This window comes from Kogia breviceps, chromosome 9 (genome assembly GCF_026419965.1).
Source record: "Kogia breviceps isolate mKogBre1 chromosome 9, mKogBre1 haplotype 1, whole genome shotgun sequence".
NCBI classification, from domain to species: domain Eukaryota; kingdom Metazoa; phylum Chordata; class Mammalia; order Artiodactyla; family Physeteridae; genus Kogia; species Kogia breviceps.
In genome coordinates this window covers 64,439,296-64,462,497 of record NC_081318.1, presented here as the reverse complement: position 1 = coordinate 64,462,497, position 23,202 = coordinate 64,439,296, and the positions used below count along the sequence as shown (strand labels likewise).

The window sequence follows — 23,202 nt, the reverse complement described above, 5'->3', positions numbered from 1 at the left end:
ACTGAAGGGTTTTGAGTAAAGGAGTGACCAAATCTGACTTAGATTTTAATGGGATAATACTAGCTACTGTTGAAAATGTCCTCTATTCTCTAAAGAACTGGCAAACTATGAACTGAAAGCCAAATCTGGTGCTGCCTGTTTTTGGAAATACAGTTTCATTTGAACACAGCCATGTTCATTTGTTTATGTATTGTCTATGGTTGTTTTCATAATCAATGGCAAACTTAAATAGTTACACACAAGCCATAGGCCCACAAAGCCTAACATATTTACATCTGGCTCTTTGTAGTAAAAAATTGCCACCCTCTGCTCTAGCAAGGCAAAGGTAGAAAGAGTTAGCAGGTTGTTATATTAATCCAGATGACAAAAGATGATAGACTAGGATAGCAGCAATGAATTTGGACATATACTAGATATACTTTGAAGACAGGATATGCTAATGGATTAGACGTGGAGTGAGAGAGAAAGTGATCTGAGTAACTCTCATAGAGTTCATCCAGAATAATTTTTAAAATAATGCCTAACAAAGCCACATAAAGGTATCACTGAAGATCTGATATAAAACGTCTAACTTTAAGTAACATAACTTCTTGATGAATTCATTTAAAAAGTTTTTGTATCCACCACAAGCCATTCCTATCCATCCTGGTTCTTCTAGCAATATTAAGGCATCAGTTCAACAGCTAAAGATCTAATTTGAGCATTTGAAATTTAATCCATGAGTGATTTCAATGCATTATCAAAGGCTGTGGGAAAAAAAAAATCGATAAATTATCTTACATTGTTTCAAAGAGAAATTTCTACATGGTAACAAATTATAACAATGTTCACAGTACCAAAATCATACTTTATCATACTACCATACTACCATATGGTTTAAATGAAATATAAGTAACCTTCAGTCTAACTATATCATGTAAACTATAATAATAATAGTTGCAGTCATAACTGAGCCTGTGCTATAGTTCAGTTTTAATAATAATAAGATATGTTGTGACATAACATGGTCAAATATTCTAAATAATCTAGAATTTTCACAAAGTGGATCAAAAAGAGTAGAAACTTCAAATGCATTCCCACCAGTAAGATAAAGTACTACGTCAGAAGGCTATTAAAAAAACATGAAAATACGCTAAGGTGTATGTTGTAATTGGATGAAACTGAGGTACTTATTCTCTTTTTCAACCTTTCTTTTACTGCTTATAAAAACCAGCCATTAAGAAGAAATCCAACTTAATAAACCAGTCTTTAAAAAAGAAAAAAAAATGCTTTCTAGAATGTCATAAAACTGAAACGGAAGACAAGGTATACCCACAAAGAGTAGATCTATTTTAGTTTAAAATTTGTTTTTTAATCAAATATACATTACATAAATCTTAATCTACAGAAGTACAACCATGAGAAGTAGCCAAGAACTTCATTTAACAGAATGCTTACTGTCAAGAGCAAACCTAATTGATACTGATTCATGCAAAGTCTTGGGTTTTAAAACACTGTTCAGAAATCTTTACAATTTTCCAATTCTATAAACTGTTTATAAGAGGAAACCATAAACATATATAAATATGCTTTAATCATTTCCCCAAAAAGGGTTCATTTAACAAGACAGCAAATGGGAAGAAAAGTCATTATTCCAGAATCCAGAATTCCTACCTAATCAATCAAGGGAGGGAGCAAGGTAAGGAAAAAGCCTCAGGCCTACTTTCCACATCCAGATTTATTTAACTTTCCCTGTAAATTTCTCCAGATTAGCCCACAGATATAGACATAGAGACCACAGACTGCAAACTATTTACTTAGTGTAATATTGTGTTTTGTTTGTTTCAATTCAATATGAATGCCTTTAGATGTGGGGATACACTCTCTAAATCACTATAGACCCCATTATACTCCACTGTCCCATACATGGCTACTTCACACATTTTCATTAATTAAATGGCTACCGTCTACCAAAAATAATGATGGATGGTGCTACACAAAGAGACCCAAACTACCATAGCATAAAAGGCAAAGCTCTCTCTACAAGTTCTAAAAGAAATGGCTACAAAGGAACCCTTCTGGTGGCAAAACTCAAAGTTTGCCAGAAGTAGAGCAATACCTTAACCTATGGATACCCTGATCCAGATGTTCACTGAGATTTATCTGATCTTGAGTCTTACTTGTATTGTCTCTCTGCACTTTTGCCCACCATCTTGAGTTATAGCCATGACTAATCCACACGACCCTATTTTATAATTGTACCTCTATGTCTACCAAACAGCTGTGAAAATGCTCAGTGTTCATCTAGTACCCTTCTTCAATTAATCAAAGTAAAACTCATCAGAATCAGAGACTGACACAAAAACAGATTTATGTACCCAAAATATAATTTCAATAGGATCCTTATATTGATAAAATATATCCTTCAAAATTTGCTCAACAAATTTTCTTCATCAGATTATCTTTTTAACTTGCTTCCTGTCTATGAAATAAATAGAATAAGATGAAAGCCCAACATAAAAAACATATTTTTACATGACACTGAAAATTTACCCAATAAAAGATGGAACATAGCATATATACATAACATATCCCAAATATAAAGTAAGAATTACAGAATACTCAATTACCTTCCTATATAAAGTGCTTAAAGAATCAACAAAATTTGCTCTCAGGACTCCTTACAGTATTAAAATGTTTTGAAGACCCCAAAGAGCTTATGTGAGTTATATTTATAGATAGCATATTAGAAGTTAAAATTGAGTAATTTTTAAAATAACAGTAAGACCATTACATGTTAACAAAAATAACATTTTTATGAAAAATACTATAATTTACACAAAAATAAATTTAGTGAGAAGAGTGGCACTGTTTTACATTTTTACTAATCTCTTTAATATCTCGATAGTGGACATTAAAGAAGATAGCTATATAATCTCTAGAAATCTCCACTATTACATGTGAGAAAATTAGGAGCAAAAAAAGTATATACTATTTTAATACTGTTATGAAGACAGTTTTAACCTCAAAGACCTTGAAAGAATATTAAAGAGTCCCGAATACATACTTTGAAAACAACTGATTGCTTAATCTAAATTTCTGGTATGAAAATTTAGAATTAACAATATAGTAAAGAAATAGAAATGCAAATACTGAAGACTGAAGACAGGGTAATGATTTTATTTAAAGAGTAACAGAGCAAGGTTATTACTCAAATATAATTTCAGATTCTCATATAAAATATGCTGACATTATAATGCTTTAAAACACCTTGAATTATGTTTCATTTTATCTGTCAGATTTTACTATAAGATTTTTAACATGTTTTTTTAAATGTATGGCTAGGTTTAAGACTGAAGAAACTCATATATATTGTTTACTCTTAAAGTTTTAGATCTGTGATCTAGACAAAGATTTTAAGAATAAACTTGTAAATTTATTTTATGATGCATACCTGTTTGTAGGATATAATGGAGTCATGAAAAGTCTCATGCACATATTCACCAACTATGGATTTAAATCAACCTACCTCCTCTGCTGCTGCCTCTGAAAGCAGACCTTCCTTCTGAGCACAGGTCACATGGAAATAGGCTCTGCACATCCCTGCATCACAGCTAATGCAAACTCCAGTTCTAGCAAAACGAGGGTCTTCACAAAAGCTACACTCCTACAACGGAATAACAGGAAAAGTCTAAGAGCAAAAATATTTCCAGAACAGAAACTGCATTCTCATACAAAGCATCTACAAAATACAAACAGTGAACCAACAGTATGTCAGTACAAACAATAACTATAGGCAATCCAAGTATTTATATGAAAAAGTAATTCTCTATATAGTTCTAAAAAAACAAAATTCCCCTGATATAGTAATGATGATAATAATAATTAATATCATTTGAGGGCTTACCGTGTGCTAGGCACTATTCTAAGCACTTTATAAATATTAATATATATAATCATTTGACACTCTATTCTACAATAATATGTGGAAGAGGTACTATATTTCCATTTTACATATGAGAAAATTTTACACATGAGTAAACTGAGGTAAAGACAGTTTTCAAACCAGGATAATCTTACTTTAAGTCCATGTTCTTAACCATTAAACTACACTGATTTGAACAATGCAATACTACTCGGAAAAATTAAGGGAAATAAATAAGAAGCCATAGAAAATTCACTGAAAGATCTAGGCATTGCAACCAAAGATATAATGCATTTTAAAAATATATTTAAGAGAATTAAAAGTAATCTTAAGTAAACAATTTTGTGAAATTAGTAGTAATACACAATATAGCCAATTATTTACATTCTTTCTGTATACAAAGGGAAAACCTGCAAAACTAAAGGCATAAACTGTCAAAATTACCCCAAATGCCACCGCCCCGATTTATTTTTTTATACTTTTAACTAAGCCACAGAGAGAGAAAAAGAAAAACCTAGTCTCAAAATATATACTACTCTGGTGATAGGAACCTTCACAAAAATACCTGCTAAATTGTGAAAGATTGCCAGTAGACAATTAAGGAAGAACTGCTTAATAAATGTATTCTACATAAATTAAATATGAAACATTTAAAAAAATAAAAAAGTTTCAATAGACACTAAAAACATCATATTAATACTATAACAGTTAGTGAGTACCTACTTGGTATACAGCACCAAAATGACATATCAGGGATGAATAAAAATAGCAGGAACAGGACTCTGGGTACAGATGTGAAAACATTCCCAACACCTGACACTCTACTGCCTAATTATGGGTCTTTTTCCACCAAGAGCAGTATATGTATGGCAAAAATTCCAGCAAATAGTAATCTAAACATGAAACCAAAAAATTGAGAAAGAGAGAGAAAGAAAAGAGATAGAGAGAAGGAGGGGGGTCAGAGAGGGAGAAATGGAGAAATTAAACTATTTAAAAGATGTCAATATTATGAACAGAATCAAATTGTTTAGGATAGTCCCCTGAGTGAGTAATTTAATGTAGTATGATGAAATTGGGCAAGGGATTTCAGAGTGAACACAAAGAAAAAATTTCCAACAATGAAGTCTCACAAGACAATATAACAATCTAATAAAGAAAACAGAATCTTCCTCAATTTCTTGAATCATTTAAAATGTTAGGGAACGGGCTTCCCTGGTGGCACAGTGGTTGAGAATCGGCCTGTCAATGCAGGGGACACAGGTTCAAGCCCTGGTCTGGGAAGACCCCACATGCCACGGATCAACTAAGCCCGTGCACCACAACTACTGAGCCTGCGCTCTAGAGCTCAGGAGCCACAACTACTGAAACCTGCGTGCCTAGAGCTTGTGCTCCACAACAAAGAGAACCCACCACAATGAGAAGCCTGTGCACCGCAACGAAGAGTAGCCCACGCTCGCCGCAACTAGAGAAAGCCCACACACAGCAACAAAGACCCAACGCAGCCAAAGATAAATAAATAAATAAATAAATTTTAAAATAAGTAAATAAATAAAATGCTAGGGAACTAAGCAACTGAGAACACAGGGTAGAAAGTAACCAGAAAGAGGAAATGGATAGACAATGTGATCTAGAGAGCTATCCCAGATATAATTCACAGCACTGGGTTTGATTTTGCAGATGAGCCAGAGAGTACGTAATTTTTTCCCTCCATGTCCCAGTAATACTTCAAAACAAAAGCAGGTGATAATGAAAATAATCAGCTGATAATTATACATTTAATGACTCTCCTTTTCAGTCCAGAGGTCACTGCTGGTCTCAGTTATATGAAGTAATATCTGGTTACTGTTTTTTAATTGCTTCCAGACTTATATTTATGGTAAAAACATGTGCTTATTGAAAAAGATGGAAGCTACTCCCTTCTAGGCTCTGTGCTTATGAATTATGAAACTGCCCTCAAAATGTAGTAACTTCCATTTCCAACACTGGTGGACCACGTAATTTGTATTACTCCTACTCAACTAGAAAATGTGGACAAATTATTTTGTTAATTATAGTTTAAAGGCATTTAAGAGAGGTAACAAGATAGTGTACAATTACTTGAGCACCAGAAAAGTAAGTTCAATACTAGGGCCTGGAAGCTTTATCTAATTCTGGAGAGGGAAGCTGCAACCTCCCAAACTAAAGCACAAGATTATTCAAGGGTAGAAGGTGACAATGGGGATGGTGTTTAAAGCCCAAAGAGGATAATCTGGATATAACAGCAGAAACTGTGAAATTTTAAAAATTTCAAATCAGAATTTTCCAACAACCTGTAAGTTTCCTACCCTACCTTTAATATGTTACTAATGCTCTTCAATAGTCTTCCTTCCCAACTGCCCAATACATAGTAATGGAAAGAGAATATATCATTGCCTAATTAGTTCTAGTATTCCAAAGATGTTTGCAATAATTATATACTTAAGTTTAAATTCATAAGTGGGTAATCTTATCACTTATAATCCTAAAACTCAGTCATAGTTAAAAAACCTATTTATAAACTATGGAGGCTGAGAATCATTTGCTAGTAAAAAAAGAAAAAAACTTCCGTTGGTCTTCTGCAGTGGAAGTAAAATAATGGGTGCTTCCTGTACTCTCTTCATAATTTTAATAAATTCCACTTCAAAAGTAAAGTCAGAAATTAAGCTTGTATGATCCAACTGATTAAAAATAAAGATGTAGTCTGAGAGTTCATTATACACTAAGCAGTGTGCTAAATACGAGGAAAATGGCAGTGGCATCAACTACCGTTTTACCCCACAAGTTATACAAATATATAGAAGAATTTATACATTATTGGCTCTCTGGGAAAATTACTATCAATACTAAATGATTTAGTGCTAACTGCTCTCCAATAGTACAGTTAGTAATAAGCATTTCTGTAGTCAACAATGATATTAGTAAAAAGTCATGTAAACTAACAAGTAAAAACTTTCTCTTAGACAATCAAAAACACTTTGTCTTACCTTGGCACCATATTTGGAATAGTTCATTTCTGTTAGTGTTACTGGTCGCAATTTGTCAATATCTCCAAAGGCTACACCAGGAACATACAGGGCACAAACAATGTGAACCCATCTATAAGGAGAAAAGATATGATTCTGCTATCAGACCTTCAGATAAAATGCCCACAGGAAAATAAATGTAAAATATGTGTCATCTCAAATAACTACTCCAAGAATTTTATGATCAGATTTCAAAATCTCAGACACACAACTAAAGAATACGGAACACCTATACAATGATATCATTTAAAGAAAAAGGGACTGCAATAAGCGCCACTTTTCTAGCAGCTTAGCCAAAGGTGAGAGTTAAAATCTATAATTGCCTTTCACTTAAAATTCACCGCACTTTGCACTTATCTGTTATTCTTAAATATTTGCACAAAACCACTATTCAAATGAAACATCATTTTCATATGTATGGAAAGGTATTCACTTTCATTATTTTAAGCACTCTGAGAATTAAGGATCATAATTTAAGACTTGTGAAGTTACTCTGCATAAATCACATAAAATTGCTCTTTCCTGTTACTTTTTTCTAAAAGCTACTAGATAATCCTTAAGGACATATTTTAAAACAATTTTTGGTGTGCATCTTAACTTTCTTTCTTCCCAGGTTGAAACTGATTGCTAGAAGACTGTACAGAACAGTTGTAATAATATAAGAAAGTCATATTTCATTCAACTTATCTGTTCACCATACAACCTATGTACTAAAACATACGTGCCCCACATATATTTTTTGAAGTCTGGACGATGCTACAACACTAAACAAAGAATGTTCAGTTTCAGTATACTAAACAGAAAAAATAAATAGGAGTTGATTCTAATTCCATTTTTTTAAAACTGCTCTGAACATTTTAAAAATATATTAGGCACCCTGTTTGCTTACAATCAAACAAAACACAGGATCACTAGATTTTGAAATGTAAACAGATCTATATCACTTCTGCAAGACAGAGGGTAAAAATGAGATAGCAAATATCTCTTAACCTTGTGGAAATATTAACAACAAATTTTGCTTTATCACAGCTTGAGAGGCTATCATTGCTACATGGTTCTGTTTTGTGATACATTATGAGTTTTAAAGAAATATGACTAAGAATCACTTTACAGATGTACTGGGGAAAATAGTTACAAATCTTTAAAAATTATCTTTTTTGGGGGGCAAGAAACTCCAAGGTTTTAAGATTTTCTTGATAAAACGTTTTAATCCAACCTCCCAAATGCATCCTGTGGAGTTCAATATAAAGATACACATCTTCAACAAGCAGCTGCTTTCTCAATTTAATTTGCACAATTTTCTCATGCTCCACTGGTGTGTTAAATGCTACTGTACTCTGTACAAGTTTATCTTTGATAAACCCAACAGCTGGCTGCTTGCTTCCTACTGACCTTCTTAAAATGTTTTAGTACAAGTCACACAAGTACTACAGATTTAAACTGCCATTTCAGTGTGATTGGCACACAAGTGTATCATTTCCCCCAACCACTCATGTGAGGATGTCAACTTGACTCTTTATTAAAATACATATCAAACAGCTAAGACAATTTTGGCCCTTTTTAATATATGTTGTATACAGTTTTTTGTTCATTTGTTTAGCTGCACATACTTTAGAACCTTGTAATTAAAAGAAACTGAGAAATCAAAAAGGAATAATTTTCCTTGTTACTTTACCATCCATTCTGCTTGGAGCTATGAAGACAGATGTTGATTAGGGAAAGGAGTAGAAAACAAGCATCCCATAAAACCACCAAAAAACAAAGAGTCAGAATTGTCATTCTAGCATAGAAGCTATTAAGAGATTCTTTTAAATTTACATATCTTAATAAAGCAAACTAAGTAGAAAGCTACTTCTCAAAAAACTCATTTCAAAATGGGAACTATATTCATTGGGCTTCCCTGGTAGTGCGGTGGTTGAGAGTCCGCCTGCCGATGCAGGGAACGCGGGTTCGTGCCCCAGTCTGGGAGGATCCCACATGCCGCAGAGCAGCTGGGCCCGTGAGCCATGGCCGCTGGGCCTGCGCGTCCGGAGCCTGTGCTCCGCAACGGGAGAGGCCACAGCAGTGAGAGACCCGCGTACCGCAAAAAAAAAAAGAAAAAAAAAAACAAAAAAACAGGGAACTATATTCATCAAATTTGATTTTGAAATGTCTTTTATTTGTAGTGCCTTTAGAACATATTAAAAAATTCACTTCCAGGATGTTATTTTCATTCCTTCATTTATTCAATCAGTAATTAATTACTAAGTGTCTACTAGGAACAGAGCACCATGTAGGCAGTTTGGAAGTTACAATGATGTATGTGAAATGTTTGCAGCATAGGGTGTGGTACCCTATTAAAATATGTCTAATATTTCCTATAATCAGGTTTTTAATACCATTAACACAGGATAAAACACTCTCCCTAAGAAAAAAAAAAAATTTAATGATAAGAATGTCCTGATGGTCTTCTCACATTAAATCACATCATCTTCTATTGTAGAATTTGTGGCTCCCATCAGAAACAGAGGGGGGAAAAGTCTAATTAGACTATGTAATAGAAGTCAATTTCAAAACTTTTTTCATTCTTTCCATGCATTGTTCTTTCTTTTCACCTGTTTCGCATTTTAGCTAGAATATTAAATAGCCTGTCAAATTTCTTGGCTTTTTTTGCCTCGATTCAAGCTAGTATTACATCCTTCAAACTATATCAGGACCTGTAATTTCCACACTAGCCTACAGGTGAGTGTGAACATCAACACAAATAAAATGTTCAAACAGTATGAAAAAAACTTGCCAGGCTGCACCATGAAGGGAGGTGTCTACATACATGTAAGATCCACAGAAGTCAATACAAATATATCTCAGTAAAACTAAATGGTTAAAGAGGCCTCCCTTTTCTTCATTCAGAAAAACTTTCCAAGTTATTTTGTAGACTATGTATTAGTACATATTATATATTAGTGTGATAAGAGAGCTACTTTATAGTTGCTTTTCCATAAGAATTTCAAATTATTGATGAGAAAAAAGGTAAAATAAATGCTCTTCCCTAAAACGAAGCTCTGTGTTTTCCAAAGCTGCCATACTTATTCACAATTTATCACCATAAATTTCAACTCTCAGGACTAAAGAGTTACTAAGAAAGAATTTATGCAGTTGGTATTCTATGATTACCTTAAGTAGAATAATACTGGTAATAAAAATCACTAGTAGTAGCAGTAGCAGAACTAAGGAGGTATTTATTAAACACTTACTACACTCCAGAAGCTACACTGTTTACAGAAATCATCTCATTTAATTCTCTCAAAAGTGCTAGGAAACTGAGGCATAAAATGGTTAAATCTAAAATCACAGTTAGTAAGAAAAGACTAGAGGGCTTCCCTGGTGGCGCACTGGTTGAGAGTCCGCCTGCCGATGCAGGGGACACGGGTTCGTGCCCCGGTCCGGGAAGATCCCACATGCCGCGGAGCGGCTGGGCCCGTGAGCCATGGCCGCGGAGCCTGCGCGTCCGGAGCCTGTGCTCTGCAACTGGAGAGGCCACAACAGTGAGGCCCGCATACCACAAAAAAAAAAAAAAAAAAAAAAAAAAGTGCTAGGAAACTGAGGCATAAAATGGTTAAATCTAAAATCACAGTTAGTAAGAAAAGACTAGAGGGCTTCCCTCGTGGCGCAGTGTTTGAGAGTCCGCCTGCTGATGCAGGGGACGCGGGTTCGTGCCCCGGTCCGGGATGATCCCACATGCCGCGGAGCGGCTGGGCCTGTGAGCCATGGCCGCTGAGCCTGTGCGTCCGGAACCTGTGCTCCACAACGGGAGAGGCCACAACAGTGAGAGGCCCGCGTACCTCAAAAAAAAAAAAAAAAAGACTAGAATTCAAATATAGGCAGTCCAACCTGAAAGTACACGCTTTTAATGTTGTACTAAATTCCCTAATTCTAGGCCAAAGTCACTCCAAACATAAAATAATGCTCAAGTCCATGATACAGACCACAGACTCAAGTCAATATATCAAATCATTTGTTATATATTTATTTTATTTTGGGGATGGGCAATGACGGACAAGAGGTAAGATTTTTAGTCATTTTTCCTAAACATCAACACAGGGTTCTCCAAGATTCCATGGTAGACCCTATGCAATCCCAACAATCTTGTATGGCAATACTTCTCAAGGGCCTGTCCGCCAACTGAGGTAAAAATGAGAAAAATAAGAAAAATATTTTTTACTTCACTAAAAAAAATTTATTAAATTTAAAAGACTGTCCTTTATTTTGGGATAAAATGTATCCTATCCTTTTCAAGATGTTAAAATATGATAAATAATGGTGATAATTTGTACAAGTTATTTTGTTATTCTTGTTAAAATATTAAATGTTTAGTAAAAATACTGAAATATACGTATGTGGCAAAATAAAAAATTGAGCACCCTTTCTTACATGGGGGAGGAGGGTAAGTAGTGATCCATAAAATATAAAAGGTTAGGAATTACTCTTATGTGTCAGTCACCCGTCCCAGTTGGCAGTCTCCTTAGAAAAAAACATGAAAGATGCCAACACTAGGATGATGACAACTGCTCAAATGTGGTAATAAAGATGAGTGTGAATACAGTGAAAAGAACATAGGTCTTTGTGCCAGTTATCAATTTATTGCCTCTCAGCTCAAATCCACCCTTCAATATCTGCTTTGCAACAATGGACAGAATCACTTCAGCATTTCTCCTTTACAGTGAGCATCATACTAAGCTGTCTCAGTAGGGAGTGGTAGAAGGCACTGTAGGGGGAAGGGGCTTCTCTGCAGGATGGGAAGAGGACATCTGCCAGTGCTCTGCCCCACCACAGGCATCGTCCCTCAGTGACCCTGCAGGCCCAGGCTGGAGATCACTTTTCTGTGGGCCTCTCAACACAGACACCATATACTCCAGGCTTCGAACCACTGCCCAGCCACCCACTTGCCAAGAACTGTAGACTAGGTAGTGACCCAGGCAAACCAGCCAACTTCTCTGCCATCCAGTAGGCTGGAACTACACTTTCTCTAACAAGGCCTGAACCCCAGCCTTGGGGAAGGTGTCTTCCTTCCAAGTTTGTCATTCCCTGGATATTGTCCCTCAGCCCTACTGTATTATTCTTTAGAGTTCTTTTATATCTTATGGTTACTGTGTATCATAGCTTAGTAATTCTTTACACTAAATATCCCCTTTTAAAATCACTGTATGGGTTCTTTCCTGATATACGTTTGAAGTCAAACAGATCTGAGTTCAAATTTAACTATGGACTTGTTCAAATTAAAACTATGTAATGATCTGAGCCTCAGGTACTACCTATAAAATAGGAAACTTTACCATATCTCTTATCATATGGTCATTATTAAGATTAAATGGGATTATGGGTTATAAAGGCAAATGCAGATCCTCAATAAATGATCTTTTCTCCTCCCTGCCCTGATCTGTAGCCTCCTGTCCATTTACTCTATGCCAAAAAGACACAAAGAAGCAATCAAATGAAAAGTGTGTAACTCAGAAAATCATAAATAGAAAAATAGTCAGAAGCATACTCATTATAAAGCAGGCATATTAACCCAACAGAATTATGACATCAACCTTCCAGCATCTGTCTCCTTGAAAATTCCATCCTGATTGGGACATAGTTCACAGCTAGGGGAAACACCACATTTACAGGCATCACAAAACCAAGGTTCAGTGGAGTTTTCAGAAGCTGAACTCATAATAGAGTCACTCTCTCCATCAACTCCATAACAACCTAAAAGAAAAAAAAGAGTATGATTGAATAGAGTTTATTTTTTAAACTCACATTTATAAAGTTATAAAAGAAAAAGGGAAAGGAAGTAGAGAAAAATTCTGAAAAATTAATGGTTTATAAGAATGATATTAAAGTCAAAACACAGAAGTGAAATCATTTTATAAAAATATTTTTTCACCTACCATAGTATATGCAATGAAATAAATGACTCTTTAAGATGGTTTTAGACTGGAAATCATTACAGAAGGGGGAAATTTTATGGTTCTTTAAAATTTTTTTAATTAAAAAAATACATAAAAATATGTGTTTTCATTAAAAAGAAATCAAAACTACTTAGTCTAGGAACTATGAATTAGTAAATATTTTTGAGCTTCCTTTGTACTGAACACATATATAAAAGACCATGATCATGCAAAACATACAAGAAAGCCTCTGATCTAATTTTGGAGGTGGCACATTAAAACACAAATTCATACAACCACAAATGCAAAGTTAGTAAAAGGAAAATAATACAGAAACATGCTCACACATAAATTAAGGCTATAGAACAATTTGAATAGTTCAGACTAGAGTTAGGAAAGTGAGTTCTATTCACAGCTGAGCCAATCTAGAGCTATACAAGGTATCTGAACTTTTTAAACATTTATAATTCTTCTATCTTCGGTAAAAATGTATCCATAACTGAAATGAATAAAAAGAAGAGAATACTTTTTCCTCTTTTCATTCACTGATAACTCGATATTCTGAGGGTTAAAATATTTAAGCAGCTAATGTGATTTAAAAAATTTTTAATATCCTCATGAACATACCAAACAAAGAAGATAATGTAGCATAGTTCTTTACATTTTAGAGTAGGACATCATCAACTATTATTGATGGCTTGTAATAAAGAGCACCTCCCTGGTGACTACAATAGCCATGACTCCTAAATTGTTTTCTTTTACCTAAATAGTGCTGGATACACCACAAACTTCATATTACCTAACTCTCTTTTTCCAGAAAAGAAGACATTGCCCTAATGACAAAACATACTTAAGAAAAATAATTTAATGCATATGTAGTAATTAAACAGATTACAACCTTATTCTAGTTCCAATGTATGCCCATCATCTTTAGGCTTGGGCATTTCTCTCATATCCTAAGACACATTTATTTCCTGTCAAGATAGGTCACTTCTACATATAGCCTATAATCAACCTTCCCAGGATACTTCTGACCAGGTTTATTCTAAGAGGGTGGTCTCAGTGCCAAATTCGAAAGGGCACTAAGCACCCAAAGTACCCCTCAATAAACTGAAGCCATTAAAAAAACCACCATAAGAAACATATATAAGTAACAAGCATCTCTCAAAAGGATTCACCATATAGGTAAGTTTATATGCATCCAGTGTAAGATCATGTGATTACTGAAACTGGTTATACACTACACAGACAACAGGAGCCTGTTGAAAAGCATCTTCTCATAACCACCAAAGACATCCAAGTTAAAACAAATAAGTATGTAAATAAATACTGAGTTGAACAAATCACCCAGAAACATACGCATTAGTAAATAATTTTAAACTACCAACATTAATTTACTAGATGTCGTTAATAGGTCAACAGTCATGCATAAGTATTTTATTCACACAGTAGTACCACTCCATATAGATTATAAAATATCCTAGTAGGCAGAAAACTAAAAAGTTGTTTGCAACTGTGACTTACATAAGCTGCCTCACGGAAATCCCTTAATTATTGTCAAGTTTATGTTATTCAACATAATGGTGAACCTTATAACTTTATAATGGTGAACCTTAACATAATCTGAAAAGTCATACGAAAGAATGCCAGAGAAAAGATTTTAAAGGAGCTAGACTATCATGCACAAGATAAGAAAAGGAATCAAAATACTAATTTCTTTAATATCATTAAATTGTGCTTGGTAATAATTATCAACTTCATCACTTCTGTTTAGATATACAGTTTTTAAATGATAAATTATAAAATGAAAAAGAAATAAAATTTTCTTCTGGGAGTAGTTATTATTAACCATCACCAATAGAAGAATATTCTTCAGTAAAGGCAACAGTAAGCAAAACATTTTATTCAAAAAAGTCATAAAACAGGGCTTCCTTGGTGGCGCAGTGGTTGAGAGTCCGTCTGCCGATGCAGGGGACACGGGTTCGTGCCCCGGTCCGGGAAGATCCCACATGCGGCGGAGCGGCTGGGCCCGTGAGCCATGGCCGCTGAGCCTGTGCATCCGGAGCCTGTGCTCCGCAACGGGAGAGGCCACAACAGTGAGAGGCCCGCGTACCGCAAAAAAAAAAAAGTCATAAAACAATAAAAACAGTCAATTTGATTTCTCAAAAGGTTATGCAATACTACAAAGAGAAAAGTTTATTCTCTTTACAAAATAATATTCCTTTGAGGCAAATTCTTTCATTTGTATTAACACAAAGTCCCAAGATAATAAAACCCCCAAGTGACTATCCATTTTATTCATCTCATTCACCAATATCAAGGTAAATCACAGCAGCTCACTCTTTTAGAATAAAGCAGTTTCAATTCTAATTTTTAAAGAATATACCACACACCTGACAAACATCTGCATAATGATTAAACCACCTACAAACAACCTGAGAAGTGATTTCTGAGGGTCTCTCCTAGGAAATTCCTACTTTGTAACCTAGAAGACTGGTATCATATAAGCACAAAGAACAACCAGCAAGTGGATAAGTATTTCTTCTTCAGTTTCACTGCCCTTGAAAAATAATCCACACTGTGTTATTACCTTTACAGAGTTCTTTACTTCCCACTTTCCCCTGCCACTTTTCCCCTATTTCTCTGCCATACCTATTGGGTTTACTGAGCTCTAGACCAAAGTTCTAACATTTATATCCACTCTAATCCATTTTAGTTAATGACTAAATACATTTTTAAATATTTTTCTTTCTTCCATAGATAAAAGAATTTAAACTACCATAAAACAAGGTTTATTCTCTTCTACCTATCTAATTTTGAGTAAAAGATGCAAAAAGTACACCTTCAATATGATTACAGAAAAAAAGTCTTTTTTTTATATGGGTAAACAAATAAAAAATTTATAGATATATAAAACTTATTTCATATAGGTTTTTCATGGGTTGTTTTGTTTGTTTTTTGTTTTCTCAGTACGCGGGCCTCTCACTGTTGTGGCCTCTCCCGTTGCGGAGCACAGGCTCCGGACGCGCAGGCTCAGCGGCCACGGCTCACGGGCCTAGCCGCGCCGCGGCATGTGGGATCTTCCCAGACCAGGGCATGAACCCATGCCCCCTACATTGGCAGGCGGACTCTCAACCACTGCGCCACCAGGGAAGCCCTTTCATGTTTTTAAATGGGTAAACAGAGAAAACATGGTTCTATGGCTGTCTAACAATCAACCTCTGGGTAGCACATGCAACTTATATAAATCATATTTAATGCAAAATAATATAAAATGTGCTTACAATTGTTTTGAGTTATACAAGAATACGTATAATCCAAATCAGTGGAAATTTTCCCATTCAGCCAGGCACGGGAGACCAAAATACCTGCAGTCTTCTACTTTCTAGCTATGTAACTTTAGACAAACCACATCTCTGAGGCTGAGTAACCTCATCTGCAGTAAGTATTTCATATCTATTCTAACTATCTCTCAGTATAGAAAATAAAAAAACAGGAACACAAAATTTGCCATTTTAAAATTCAAAACATTTTTCTATACTTAACATACTATCACTAGACCTCTGATTACAAAACCCATTAAAATAAAAGATTTTAAATTGAGTAATATTGTTGTTTAGGAGAAAAGAACTTATAACATGCATGATACCTGTCACAAATATATCCTAAAGCATAAAAGAGCAAAAGCGCCTGCTCACATATAAAGTCCAAATGGTTATAACTTGAACATACTTTACTACCCAGTAAACACTCATAAGAATATATTTTTGCATACGCTAAGAAATAAAAATAGTCTAGGGCTAAGCTAACAGCAGACTGAAAAATAAACAAATGGGGGAAAACATCTTAGTAGACCTTATTTAATGCATTGCTGGCAAGTGTGCTACCTAATGCTCTGTCATGTACTATGACATGTAGGTGACATTTTTCTTCAGACACAGTACAATCAATACATCAGGATAACTGATGTCACAGTCAGGGGTACCCTACTATTACAAGTCAGTTACAAGATCTTGTCACAAAGGTGCTTATACTAAGTGAAAAGCTGCAACCCAAAAAGAAAAGAGATTCATCTACATTTAGATTAAATAAGTACTCTGAAAAACAGAGAGTTATACATTTAATAAGCACATTTGGAAAACTATCTTTTAGCAAAATCTCAACTTAAAAACTTACCTAGGACTTCCCTGGTGGCGCAGTGGTTAAGAATCCACCTGCCAACGCAGGGGACACGAGTTCGAACCATGGTCCGGGAAGGTTCCACATGCCGCGGAGCAACTAAGCCCGTGCACCACAACTACTGAGCCTGCACTCTAGAGCCCATGAGCCACAACTACGGAGACTGTGTGCTGCAACTACTGAAGCCCGTGTGCCTAGAGCCCGTGCTCCACAACTAGAGAAGCCACTGCAGTAAGAAGCCTGTGCACCGCAATGAAGAGTAGCCCCTGCTCACCGCAACTAGAGAAAGCCCGCGCACAGCAAGAAAGACACAACACAGCCAAAAATATAATTAATTAATTAATTATTTTAAAAACTTACCTAAGTTATAATTACTTAAGCCATAAGTATATATTTTTTAAAGGGAAAAAAGAAAAAGAAATGATAAAGGACATACACAAAAGCACTAACTGTGGTTGTCTGGATATTAGGACTGTTAGAAATGTTTTATCTTCTCTCTGTTCTATAGTTCTCACATTTTATTTATTATTCATGCAATATATTAAGAAGGAGAAATAGTTTTCTCTAAAATTAAACATTTAATAAGTTCATGTTTAACCATGAAATGTTTAAGGTAAAGTTGCATGGCCGACTTACAATATGGAAGTCTGTCACTTAGGCACCTGATTAAAACCCAAAACCAAAAACATAAAACCTAGCAACACTAGTTTCCTATTATGCCTTAGAAAATTTCACTTCTTCTGAATTCATTAATTTTAGATAAAAATTCATTTTGGAACTTTAAAAGTATCACAGAAATATCTACACATGTGTATAAAAATGAACATTCTAAACAGTGGAAAATACTACAAAGTTAAAAGGTACAGGACAAGGTGGAAAAAGTATTCTCAAGTATGAAAACTATCCATAACACATATAGCTAACAAAGGATTAACATTAAAAAAAAAAATTCTAAGAAGTCAATGAGAAAAAGACAAGAAATGACAAGAGAAATATATAGAAAGTAACAGAAAAAAGAAAATAGCCACAGATACCAAACTTCAATACAAATAAAGTGAACACATATTTTAATTAAGAGACAGTCTCCAAAATATTTTTTTTAATTTACAAATATGCAGTGTTGCAGAGTTATCAAGTAATTTGTATACTGTTGGTAAGAACAAAAATAAATACAGTCTTTTCGAAGGGCAATCTGGAAAAGTTTGTTAAAAGTTTAAATGCACTTATCTTTTGATTCATTCTAGGAATCTAACCCACAGAAATTACTACATGAATATATATAACATATTGGTTAGCACTATATATAAGTGAAAAACTACAAACAAAAAAAGTAAATACATTACGGTTGAACCATTCTATAGCTAACTACATACCATTAAAAAAATAATAATAAAACATCCATCTGTACTCATATGAAAAGAATCTCAAGATTAAGAGATGAGTGAGTGAAATAGAGATGAGTGAAATAAAGTGAGTTACAGGGGAGGAAAATCCCATGGAATTTATCTCATTTATTTATTTACTACAGGGCAGGGACTGTGCAAATATATATATGCATATGTGCACACGTGCGTGTAAGTAAGAGTCTGACGAAAGGGGCTCTTCACTGGTCAAATCTGGACAATCTAAGCATCAGAAAGAGTAATCAGGTTATACATGATAATGTGTGAGACCACAGTAATACTGAAAAGGATAACAGGGGAGAAGTTCTCTACAAAATAAATGCTCCCTGATAAATACAGAAAGAATGATAGAATTAGAAAATCCCCATCCTTCTGAGACTGAACCAGGAAGAAACAGAAAATATAAACAGACCAATCTCAAGCACTGAAATTGAACTATGATTAAAAATCTTGCAACAAAAAAAAGTCCACGACCAGATGGCTTCACAGGTGAATTCTATCAAACATTTAGAGAAGAGCTAACACCTATCCTTCTCAAAATCTTCCAAAATATAGTGGAGGGAGGAACACTCCTAAACTCATTCTATGAGGCCACCATCACCCTGATACCAAAACCAGACAAAGATGTCACAAAGAAAACTATAGGCCAGTATCACTGATGAACGTAGATGCAAAAATCCTCAACAAAATATTAGCAAACAGAAAACAACAGCACATTAAAAGAAACATACAGCATGGTCAAGTGGGGTTTATCCCAGGAATGCAAGGATTCTTCAGTATATGCAAATCAATCAACGTGATACACCATATTAACAAATTGAAGGAGGAAAACCATATGATCATCTCAATAGATGCAGAAAAAGTTTTTGACAAAATTCAACACCCATTTATGATAAAAACCCTCCAGAAAGTAAGCACAGAGGGAATTTACCTCCACATAAGAAAGGCCATACATGAGAAACCCACAGCCAATATCATCCTCAATGGTGAAAATCTGAAAACCATTTTCACTAAGATCAGGAACAAGACAAGGCTGCCCACTCTCACCACTATTCAACATTGTTTTGCAAGTTTTAGCCACGGCAATCAGAGAAGAAAAAGAAATAAAAGGAGTCCAAATCGGAAAGGAAGAAGTGAAGCTGTCACTGTTTGCAGATGACATGATACTATACATAGTGAATCCTGAAGATGCTACCAGAAAACTACTAGAGCTAATCAATGAATTTGGTGAAGTAGCAGGATACAAAATTAATGCACAGAAATCTCTTGCATTCCTATACACTAATGATGAAAAATCTGAAAGTGAAATTAATGAAGCACCGCCATTTACCACTGCAAGAAAAAGAATAAAATATCTAGGAATAAACCTACCTAAGGAGAAAAAAGACCTGTATGCAGAAAACTAGAAGACACTGATGAAAGAAATTAAAGATGATACAAACAGATAGAGAGATATACCATGTTCTTGGATTGGAAGAATCAACATTGTGAAAATCATGATACTACCCAAAGCAATCTACAGATTCAGTGCAATGCCTATCAAACTACCACTGGCATTTTTCACAGAACTAGAACAAAAAATTTCACAACTTGTATGGAAACACAAAAGACCCCAAATAGCCAGAGCAATCTTGAGAAAGAAAAACAGTGCTGGAGGATCAGGCTGACTTCAGACTATACTACAAAGCTACAGTAATCAAGACAGTATGGTACTGGCACAAAAACAGAAATATAGATCAATGGAACAGGATAGAAAGCCCAGAGATAAACCAACGCATATATGGTCACCTTATCTTTGATAAAGGAGGCAAGATTATATAATGGAGAAAAGACAACCTCTTCAATAAGTGGTGCTGGGAAAACTGGACAGCTACATGTAAAAGAATGAAATTAGAACACTCCCTAACACCATACACAAAAATAAACTCAAAATGGATTAAAGACCTAAATGTAAGGCCAAACACTATCAAACTCTTAGAGGAAAACATAGGCAGAACACTCTATGACATAAATCACAGCAAGATCCTTTTTGACCCACCTCCTAGAGATATGGAAATAAAAACAAAAATAAACAAATGGGACCTAATGAAACTTAAAAAGCTTTTGCACAGCAAAGGAAACTATAAACAAGATGAAAAGACAATGCTCAGAATAGGAGAAAATATTTGCAAATGAAGCAACTGACAAAAGATAAATCTCCAAAATTTACAAGCAGCTCATGTAGCTTAATATCAAAAAAACAAACAACCGAATCCAAAAACAGGCAGAAGACCTAAACAGACATTTCTCCAAAGAAGATATACAGATTGCCAACAAACACATGAAAGAATGCTCAACATCATTAATCATTAAGAGAAATGCAAATCAAAACTACAATGAGATATCATCTCACACCGGTCAGAATGGCCATCATCAAAAAATCTTGGAGAAAAGGGAACCCTCTTGCACTGTTGGTGGGAATGTAAATTGATACAGCCACTATGGAGAACAGTATGGAGGTTCCTTAGAAAACTAAAAGTAGAACTACCATACAACACAACAATCCCACTACTGGGCATATACCCTGAGAAAACCGTAATTCTAAAAGAGTCATGTACCACAATGTTCATTGCAGCTCTATTTACCATAGCCAGGACATGGAAGCAACCTAAGTGTCCATCAACAGATGAATGGATAAAGAAGATGGGGCACATATGTACAATGGAATATTACTCAGCCATAAAAAGAAACGAAATTGAGTTATTTGTAGTGAGGTCGATTAGAGTCTGTCATACAGAGTGAAGTAAGTCAGAAAGAGAAAAACAAATACCATATGCTAACACATCTATATGGAATCTAAAAAAAAAGAAGGTCGTGAAGAACCTAGAGGCAGGACAGGAATAAAGACACAGACAGACTTGAGGACACGGGGAGAGGGAAGGGTAAGCTGAGACAAAGTGAGAGAGTGGCATGGACATATATACACTACCAAATGTAAAACCGACAGCTAATGGGAAGCAGCCACATAGCACAGGGAGATCAGCTCGGTGCTTTGTGACCACCTAGAGGGGTGAGATAGGGAGGGTGGGAGGGAGGGAGACAGAAGAGGGAAGAGATATAGGGACATATGTATATGTATAAATGATTCCCTTTGTTGTAAAGCAGAAACTAACACACCATTGTAAAGCAATTATACTCCAATAAAGATGTATAAAAAATAAAATAAAATAAAAAATAAGATGATAACATGGAGATAAGTAAAAAATAAATAAATAATTTTTTAAAAACTAAAATAATTAAGTAGTGATAAAAGCTCCTATTTGGATAAACAACTGAAGGATTGAAACTACTTCTGAGAGGCTGCTGACCCTGTTTTAGAGAAGGAAGACAACATTAAAAGCTAAAGAGGAGTAAGAACATGGTCCACCTAGAAAAAAGACAAAAACCAAAAACATCTACGTTATTTGACCCAAGTCACACATCATTACTTATTTTTTCAACCCAGGTTCCAATTAATATGGGGTGGCAACAGTGCATAACAGTGTCAGTAAGACTTGACCCAAAATGGCTCCAGGATATATATATGCTGATCAGGCTGCACATTACTGTACTGAGGATTATTGTTACTTTTCCTCAAAAGAGAAAGTCAGGGCTTCCCTGGTGGCGCAGTGGTTGAGAATCTGCCTGCCGATGCAGGAGACACGGGTTCGTGCCCTGGTCCGGGAAGATCCCACATGCCGCGGAGCAACTCAGCTCGTGAGCCATGGCCGCTGAGCCTGTGCATCCGGAGCCTGTGCTCCGCAACGGGAGAGGCCACAACAGTGAGAGGCCCGCATACCGCAAAAAAAAAAAAAAAAAAAGAGAAAGTCAACCATGTAACCAAAGATTATTAAGCAGGGTTTGATGTGGTTTTTTTTCGTTTTCTATTTAGTAGACAAGACTGCTACAAAGCTAGTGGAAGATGAAAAAGTCTTCACAAATCTACTAATCAATACAATTTCTTAGTGATGTCATCCAAATGCTACTAAAAAAACTTAAATGGAAAAGTCAGGAGTACATCCATATCAAAACAACCCATTCTCAAACAAATAGTGATATTTGGTAAGGAATCTTTTGGACTAGCAGACAGATAAAAATGACCTACAGGAAATTACATTAAAAAGTATCCCAAATACCATATTTGGTATGTTTACTAACAAACAGGGAATAACAATTTTATTAGAACACTATATTAATCATAACTTTAGTTCATTAATATACATTGATGTTTAGTAACACTTCTCCCTTAAACCAAAACAGATCATTTAAAATCTCCAAAACTAGGAATCTTTCAAGATATTAGCTCTAATACTACTACTAAGAAAAGCTACTAAGAAAGTGAGAAAGAGAATTATATAATCACAATCATACAACAGAAACCCCAAAATTAATGAGAGAAAGGGAAAATTATTTATACTAAAGGAAGAAAGTAGTAACAATAAAATTAAAAACTCAAGATTTATTTTTTACTTTGATTTACAATTTGCATCTTTAACTTTGAACATATCTGAAGTTCACAGAATTAACAATACTCCCAACAAAGCAATTATACTACAACATAAAGATTCAGTTTCTGAATAGAGAAACTACTCAGTTTCTCTATTTATTGTTTTCCCTATTTATTTTTTCCACATATTAGCTTGCTCTCAAAAAGCCTACAAAGCATCACACTCAGGAGTATTAATTTCCCTTTCCATGTCTTCCCTTCTTCCTTCTCTCATAATAAAAATAGTTCCCCTATTCTA

General features: G+C 35.0%; 1 protein-coding gene across 9 annotated transcripts in view; it reads right to left on the bottom strand.

Annotated features, from left to right (window-relative positions):
- Positions 1–23,202, bottom strand: part of PHF14 (PHD finger protein 14) — a 232,917-nt gene that overhangs the window by 163,552 nt on the left and 46,163 nt on the right. For all 9 annotated transcript variants that reach the window (XM_067042574.1, XM_059073864.2, XM_067042570.1 and 6 more), the window contains 3 exons: positions 12,516–12,675; positions 6,907–7,018; positions 3,509–3,646 (listed from right to left, as the gene is read on the bottom strand). In XM_067042574.1, the coding sequence (XP_066898675.1) occupies positions 3,509–3,646; positions 6,907–7,018; positions 12,516–12,675 (410 nt within the window). The remainder of the gene's footprint in view (positions 1–3,508; positions 3,647–6,906; positions 7,019–12,515; positions 12,676–23,202) is intronic.